General features: G+C 32.2%; 1 protein-coding gene across 4 annotated transcripts in view; it reads right to left on the bottom strand.

Moving 5' to 3' along the window:
• Positions 1–354: 354 nt before the first annotated feature.
• Positions 355–9,091, bottom strand: part of LOC139521170 (protein mono-ADP-ribosyltransferase PARP14-like) — a 39,299-nt gene continuing 30,562 nt past the window's right edge. For 2 of the 4 annotated variants that reach the window (XM_071314478.1, XM_071314479.1), the window contains 3 exons: positions 7,975–8,126; positions 6,681–6,852; positions 355–2,055 (listed from right to left, as the gene is read on the bottom strand). In XM_071314478.1, the coding sequence (XP_071170579.1) occupies positions 1,751–2,055; positions 6,681–6,852; positions 7,975–8,126 (629 nt within the window). In that variant the 3' untranslated portion in view covers positions 355–1,750. Of the gene's footprint in view, positions 4,323–6,680; positions 6,853–7,974; positions 8,127–9,091 lie in introns of all 4 variants that reach the window. The other 2 variants (XM_071314480.1, XM_071314481.1) reach the window with 1 other exon arrangement.

The raw sequence follows: 9,091 nt of genomic DNA, 5'->3' as shown, positions 1-9,091 counted from the left end.
AGCGGCAGTGCTCTTGTCCTTTTAATCCTGGTTGTGTTCATTACCAAGCCATCTTCTGTATTAATTGTTATTTATAGTTCATGTCCAGGAAGTTAAAACAAGCAACAATCAACTAACTATCCTTATGTTTTCCTTTTTGTATACATAAGATTTCGTTTTCTACTAGATTTGGAACAACCTTTAGGTAGACGGAAAATAACTCATATTTATAATTTTGGAAACAGCATAATATAAGCTATTTTTACCAAAGTTAAAATCAAAAACTATCAATGTGTTCAATACTGTCGTAATGAGTGTGTGAAGTTCCTTATGAACTATTGTACAGCAACTGTGGAATATTGATGAAGACAGAAGCACTGTATTTCAATTTAATTTTAATTACAGTAACTATCACAGGCAATATATATAAATAGCATGTAAATAATTTATAACCTATTTCACATCAAATGCGTCAAAGGAAAAAATAAAACAGCCTTTCAAGACCTCATAATTATTTGAACTAACAGTTAGAACATAGTCAATGATAGACAAACTACTGTATGTATGGTACTGTGTATTTCAGTCAAATTACAAAATTATTTTTAACCAGAATGGAAATTAAAGAGAGCAACTCTGAAGAAAACCCCATCAACAAACATTTAATAAAATAAATAAAAACTTTCTTGCTGAAATTACACCTTCAATCCTAATCCTGGATATAAAAAAAAGGATTTTGGAGTTAACAGAATATTATAAAATGTTATGAACAATACCCAACATGACTAACCTCTGTTTTCATACTTTGATATAACCATTCATTGGTAGCTAACTATGTAAAATGGTAAGCAACATTTAGAACAATTAATTCTACCTTTCACATCCAGTAAAAAATACTGTTCTAATGGTTACACATATTGAAAAACATTGGGATACACATATCAAAAACATAATGTTGTAAATAAGTTACAATGGCAGCACTTAGTGAGATACATAATATTGAACATAAATATTTAATGATGTTAACAGTTTTAGGTTATAAACCTGATAAAATAAAGAAAAATACAGAAAAAAAATCAGAATAAAAATCACAATCACAATATTTCTTCTCATATATTCCAGGTAATATTTGAATTTTCTTTTGTCATATAATAACCTTATAAGAAGCTCAGGAAAGCATACATGGGATAAGCCTGGTTTTTTTATCTTTTTTTCAAAATTCATGTACTGTAAAATTCAAATATTTGCAAGTGTATTTATTATTATGATAGTTGAACAAAAGACAAAAATGTGAGATAAATATTATGACTTGAGGAAATGTTTCATACAAATATAATACTGTAGTTGCCCTTTCGTCCCATTTTGTGAATCTCCGGTGCTGATGTAGATATATTAGAAAGTTGTGTAGTTTGATTTGCAAACTGGAATTTCGACAGATACATATTCCTGAAAATCATTGATGCTTGGGGACAAAGTTAAAACAAGAAAATGAAAACTGTTGTCTTATTTTATTTCTACCTTAGTGTACATTTGAATACTGTAAATTCAGGAATTATTGTGTGGTTTTTTTATTAATGCAAATAATACTACTGGATAGGTATCACAATAATGAAAACTGACAGTCTGATGTCTTTTAAATATATCTTAATTCAGATTTTCCTGAAATCACAATAATTGATTTTGCATTTTTTGTACATTTTTCAACAATCTCATTAATAAGTGCATACAATAATTTCTGCATGTACAGTAGTATGTGCATTATATGTATTTATTTTTATGAAAACAAATCCCTCAGAGACTTTGATTTAAAACAGACATGATATGCTGGATATGCTTGACTATCATGAAATATAACTAATTCTGTTGGATTAGAAAGATCATTGGCTGCTGAGTCGTAGGTAACAAGACCTTTGCCTGGTATAGGGGGCAGCACTTTCAATCCTTGATGTCCTTGACACATTGTCCCAGTCAAAACTTGTACAGAAAAGATATGCTTGTTCCCATTACTGTCTGGTGAGCAAAAACAAGAGGAATGCTTGGCATCAGGGGCAAAGTATACTCCTTCTCCAAATGATGTTCCTATTGGGCAAGAAAATGGGACACAACATGTGAATAAAACTAAGGTTGGTCTTTTTATCATGTTTTAAGAAAGATATATATTAAATAAAGCATTATTAAACTAGCACTTTAATTCAACAAGAAATAGAAGACTTAATTGGAATAAAATAAGGGCAAAGATAATTGACATGACAATAACATTATAATATTAGCTTAAAATAAATAACATTCAATAAAATCAAGGGATACACACAAGTTTATAAGCCTTTACAATACACAATGCAAGTGTAGCTGACTTTTATTGAGAAAACATAAAAAAATAAATGTAATACATTGTTTTATAAAATATATATAAATTTGTCAGAAGATTAGGCATGTTTACAGTTCTTCCCATGTCAGCAGCAAGTTAGATAGCAGTATAGTATCCAAGATGCAGCTGACATCTAGGAATTACACATTAAACACTGACTTGCATGCTAAATACATATATGGAAAATGTCTGTATCCTTCCTGTATCATAAGCATAAAAGGCAGCAGCATATGTAACTTGAATGCAGTTCATTCCAGACAATGTGATTGCGATATGAGAACATTTTCAGATATAGAAAAGAAGGGTTATAAAACAGCAAATAATTAACTGTAATTAATTGATTTTTTCTATAAATTTTAATAGCATTTACACTCTTATGTCCTTAAATTTGTCTTCTTGTTGCTAGTTAGTGAGATAGAAAAACTAACGAAGGATACAGATGGATTCATGACAAAATTGTGTTTTGGTAATGGTGATGTGTTAGTAGGTCTTACTTTACTGAACATTCTTACTGCTTACAATAATCACTATCTATAATGAACTTGGTCCAGCAGTTAAAATATTTTGTAAAAATTTACAAATTTACAAAATTTATGAAAATTGTTTAAAATTGACTATAAAGGGCAATATCTCCTTAGGGGGTTAATTGACCATTTTGATCATGCTGACTTATTTGTAGGTCTTTGCTGTTTACAGTTTATCTGTATCTATAATAATATTTAAGATAATAACCAAAAGCTGCAAAATTTTATTAAAATTACCAATTCAGGGGCAGCAACCCAACAACGGGTTGCCTGATTGGTCTACAAATTTCAGAGCAGATGCATCTTCCCTCGTCAGATTTGCTCTAAATGCTTTGGTTTTAGAAATATAAGCCAAAATCCATATTTTACCCCTATGTTCTATTTTTAGCCATGGCAGCCATCTTGGTTGGTTGGCTGGGCCATCGGACACATTTTTAAAACTAGATACCCCAATGATGATTGTGGCCAAGTTTGGATATATTTGGCCCAGGTGTTTCAGAGGAGGATTTTTTTAAAAGATTACTAAAATTTTAGAAAAATAGTTAAAAATTGACTATAAAGAGCAATAACTCCTTAAGGGGTCGACTTACAATTTTGGTCATGTTGACTTATTTGTAGATCTTACTTTGCTGAACATTATTGCTGTTTACAGTTTATCTCTATCTTTTATAATATTCAAGATAATAGCAAAAAACTGCAAAATTTCCTTAAAATTAGTAATTTGGGGGCAGCAACCCAACAATGGGTAGTCCAATTTGTCTGAAAATTTCAGGGCAGATAGATCTTGACCTGATAAACAATTTTATCCTATGTCAGATTTGCTCTAAATGCTTTGGTTTCAGAGATATATGCCAAAATCTTCATTTTATCCCTATGCTCTTTATTTTTAGCCATGGCAGCCATCTTGGATGGTAGGCCGGATCATCAGACATATTTTTTAAACAAGATGCCCCAATAATGATTGTTGTCAAGTTCGGTTAAGCTTGGCCCAGTAGTTTCAGAGGAGAAGATTTTTGTAAAAGTCTACGGACAACAGATGCAGGATGCAGGACGACAGACGACCGACGCCAAGTGATGGGAAAAGCTCACTTGGCCCTTCAGGCCAGGTGAGCTAAAAAGGTGATAAAAACATGTGTTCATTAAAACATTACATATTAAGAATACATCATTATTGTTTATTCATTTAAAGAAAACATGATATGTTGGGTAAGCCTGGCTATCATGAAATATGATAAACATAACGGGATTAGATGGATTGTCTGATGCTGAATCATATGTCAGAGATTTTCCTGGTTTTGATGGCAACACGGTCATTCCTCCACTACCAGAACATGCATCACCTGTTAACACCTGCGTGGAGAACATGTGCTTCATGCCATGTGTGTCAGATGTACAGTATCCAATAGAGTAGGACGAATTAACAGCAAAATATACTCCTGCTCCATAGGCAGTACCTGTTAGGGAAAATATATTAAATTGTAGTCATAAATATGCAAGAATTAAATTCTCCTCACATGCTGAGTAAGATACAGCCAATTCAAGTTCTGATGTTAATTGTTGTCGAGCCTGCAACTTTTGTTGCAGAAAGCTCGACATAGGGATAGTGATCCGGCGGCGGCGGCGGTGTTAGCTAACTTCTTAAAAGCTTTTTATTTTAGAAGGTGGAAGACCTGGATGCTTCATACTTTGTATATAGATGCCTCATGTTACGAAGTTTCCGTCAGTCACATGTCCAAAGTCCTTGACCTCATTTCCATGGTTCAGTGACCACTTGAAAAAAAAGTTAAGATTTTTTGTAATGTTGAATTCTCTCTTATTATAAGTAATAGGATAACTATATTTGATATGTGCGTACCTTGAAAGGTCCTCATGTCTGTCAGACAGTTTTCACTTGACCTCAACCTCATTTCATGGATCAGTGAACAAGGTTAAGTTTTGGTGGTCAAGTCCATATCTCAGATACTACAAGTTATAGGGCTAGAATATTCGGTGTATGGAAGGACTGTAAGGTGTACATGTCCAACTGGCAGGTGTCATCTGACCTTGACCTCATTTTCATGGTTCAGTGGTTATAGTTAAGTTTTTGTGTTTTGGTCTGTTTTTCTCATACTATATGCAATAGGTCTACTATATTTGTTGTATGGAATGATTGTAAGGTGTACCTATCTAGCGGGCAGATGTCATGTGACCTTGACCTCATTTTCATAGTTCATTGGTCAAAGTTAAGTTTTTGAGTTTTGGTCTTTTTATCTGATACTATATGCCATAGGTCATCTATATTTGGTGTATGGAAATATTTTATGATCTTTATGTCAGTCGCGCAGGTTTTATTTGACCGTGACCTCATTTTCACGGTTCATTGCACAGTGTTAAGTTTTTGTGTTTTGGTCTATTTTTCTTAAACTATAAGTAATAGGTCAACTATATATGTTGTAAAGAAGCATTGTTAGCTGTACATGTCTGCCTGGCATGGTTCATCTGACCTTGACCTCATTTTCAAGGTTCATTGGTCTTTGTTTAGTTATCTTGGTTAATGTTAAGTTTATGTGACAGTTGAAATAAAGCTTTATACTTAGGACTATCAACATAATATCAATGATTAGTAAAGGCGAGACATTTCAGTGTGTGCACTCTTGTTATTTAAGGTGGTACATAACACTACAGGGAGATAACTCTGTAAAAATCAGCTAATTGTTTTAAACACGTTCTATATATCCTATAGTTTTGCTAGCTTTTTCACCTTCATCAAAGTTCTTTGGGACAATGCAATGCAGAAATTAAGAATGTGATCTTGCGTGTCTGATAGAACTTGGAATGATTCCTAGTTGATGTATAAGAGAATTGTGATGGACAGGTACATAACACTACAGGGAGATAACTCTATAAAAGTCAGCTGAAAATTTTAATTGCTTTCTATTGTTAAGGAAATGTTAAGCTTCTCAATGATCAAAATTAGTGTTTGTCAAACAGCTATATATCCAATGAAATTTTTCTGAAAAAGTCTGTGGTGGTTCACAGTTTTTGAAATTTTTATTTTTTTGTCAAAGGGTCAAAGTAAATATTTTGTTAATTTTTTTTCAACCAACCAAATATATTAATTTTAGTTGATGTGTTTGGTTTCATCTTAAATTTGATTGTACTGGTCTATAGGTAAAGTATCATACAACTGGATTGTGTCCTTTTGTGTTGAAGATTACAGAGTTGTGTCCCTTATTTTTTGGCCAAGGCACAAATTATCTCCCTTTATATGTAGTGTAAATTGTTTTTTTACTCTTCAAACATTAAGCATTGCTTATGCAGGCTCATGCTAAGTATGTTTCATATGTTTGAAGCAATTTATCATAACTGAGGCTATAAAAATAAAAGTTGTGTAGAACAATTATCAAATCCTGCATTATTGAAAATTTTCCAAATTTCAACTAACTACCTGTATACCTAGTTGAATTTCTACTTAAACTTCATACAGTGCGGTGTTAGATGATGATGGTTATGGTGCTCTTAATGATGTGTATGCTAATGTATGGCTTTTTTTTTTATACAATGGTAGAATGAAACTATGGATTATATCCCTAAAATATTGAACTACTTTTTATCATTTAAAAACACTTTGATAAGTCTTATAAAGATAAAATTGAGAAAAGAATAATTGACCAGAATAAATGTAGATTTTTCTGAAAGGAAAATGATTTGATAAAGACATTCTATTGTGTAAGATAAAAGTTGTTAGTTTGCTGTTAGTTTGCTTTGCAGGTACCATAAAACAACAAAATCAGTCATAATAAGCAGGGTAAAGGACAAGTATGTATACCTACCATTTTTTCCACAATAACTTCTGTTAAACCCAAGAGTAATAATTTTATCCACCGTATCAGCTGATGTACCATGCCACAACCATCTCTCTGGGTTTTTACCATTTTTATTATATAATTCCTTCTTTTTAGCTGCATACTGAAGATAAAGGGTGGGGTTTTGTACCCTGAAAATCTGCAATAAAAGTACATTAAAGTGTCATAAATAACATATAGATGAGTATTATTACTGCATTGACAGTAGGTGTAACACCACTAATTAGGGCCCGGCCAGGAAGCACATACCAGAAAGTAGTACATATTTAACACAAAATAGTTCCTACGCATGAGTGTAACTTTCAAAATATGTAGAATATTAGGTATCTTTGGCATCAAATGAAAGCTGAAGGACTGGTGATCATTGTAGAACACTTTTGGACTTATAATTTTGAATATTAAAAAAACTGCACCAAATTTTAAAAAGAGGGTACATTTAGTCTGTTTGTCAGATCTGAAGTACCTGTTTTGTTACATCCAAAGTTCCGGGAACCAGTTCTTTCTTATATGCCATGTTGATTTTTCCAGTACAAGACACCATAAAGTGTTACTTTGACATGCAATGATTGCCACTTTATTTGAACTTAAAATGAAAGAGGTGTGCCTGCTTAAAAAGGAGTAATTTAACATAGAAAGCAATGGGACGATGAATTAGTGGTGTACTTCCAGTAGCATTCAAAATTTATAAATATTTTGAAAATAAAAAGACTCAAGATACTGTGAATTCAGAAATTATTGCTAAAAATGGAAAAGGATTATTATCACAATTATCTTAACTTGAATTTTGATTTTTTTTTTATGAATTAAACACTTTAAATTACAATATTTAACAAAATATTAACTTTGACCCTTTGACAAAAATATAAAAACAATTTATTTATATTATATACCCCAATTAGACTATCAAATTGAAATGTTTAAAATACTTATATAGAAAAGAAGCCTTGAATTGTTTAACTTTGTTAATATAGTTGGTAAATATAGATTCTACCACACAACCTTTTTGATTGAGACATCTATACCCTCAAGAGAGTTACATTTTTAAAATTTGAAATGCAAGGTTGACTATAAATTAAACTATAGAGGATGGAGATATTGTATGAAACTGGGTCAAGTATTTTTCAATTTACCAGCTGACTGAAAATTTGCAATATCTACCGTGTTTTTCCATTTTGTCAAAAATAAACTTCAAATTGAAGGACTGCAAGACACATGTTTACATCCCACTATCATGTACCAAACAAGAAAAAAGAATTATTACCTTGACTATTGTCCCACTTCCTCCAGTTTTCTGGAACTCAGATTTAACCCGATCATACTCCGGGATTCCTGGATGTAACTGTTGTTCATGACATAGTTGTCCACCATCTAACTTTACATGTGTCCAGTTAGCAGGAAGATTTACACCAGGACCTACATATCAACAAACAAATATTAGGGTTATGAATTTCAATCAGTATCATAAATACTTTTAAGATAAATTCTCTTATATTTTTCAGTTCCTCACCATTATGCAATTTCTACCGTCTTTCCTTTTTGTCCAAAAATGATTATATTCAACGTTCTACCTTTGCCATTTTCCAAAATAAAATAAGAATTAAAAGATAATTTTTTCTGCATTGCATTCAGAATATTTGTTAAAAATAAAATTAAACACTGATACAGGCATTAACTCAACATAACATAACAGAAAAGACATCAGCTTTCAACACCAAATTTGGTAAAGGTCAAAACAGGCAGATATGACTTAATCAGTGACTTCGGATAGGCACATGAATATAATGGCAGGGTTAAACAACATTTATTTTTATTAGAGAAAATTCAAATAAGCTAACTGGAACTTCTTTCAGAAATTAAACAAGAATGTGTCCATAGTACACGGATGCCCCACTAGCACTATCCTTTTCTATGTTCAGTGGACTGTGAAATTGGGGTCAAAACTCTAATTTGGCATTAGAATTAGAAAGATCACATCAATAGGAAACATGTGTACTAAGTTTCAAGTTATTTGAACTTCAACTTCATTAAAAACCACCTTGACCAAAAACTTTAACCTGAAGCGGGACAGACGGATGAACAGATGAACAGACGAACAAACTAACAGACAAACGTACTAACAGATGAACGGACCCACAGACAAGAAAACATAATGCCCTCTACTATTGTAGGTGGGGCATAAAAATTACTACGACCTGACTGTGGTTTTCTACAGCAGTTGGTTAAAATTTCTGACCAGTTAAACATGTAAAAAAGAAGATGTGGTATGATTGCCAATTAGACAACTCTCCACAAATGACCAAACGACACAGAAATTAACAACTATAGGTCTCCCTATGGCCTTCAACAATGAGCAAATCCCATACCGCATAGTCAGCTAT

This window comes from Mytilus edulis, chromosome 4 (genome assembly GCF_963676685.1).
Source record: "Mytilus edulis chromosome 4, xbMytEdul2.2, whole genome shotgun sequence".
In the NCBI taxonomy this organism is placed as follows: domain Eukaryota; kingdom Metazoa; phylum Mollusca; class Bivalvia; order Mytilida; family Mytilidae; genus Mytilus; species Mytilus edulis.
Note: the sequence above shows the minus strand (reverse complement) of the source record. Positions and strands in the feature narration are given on the sequence as shown.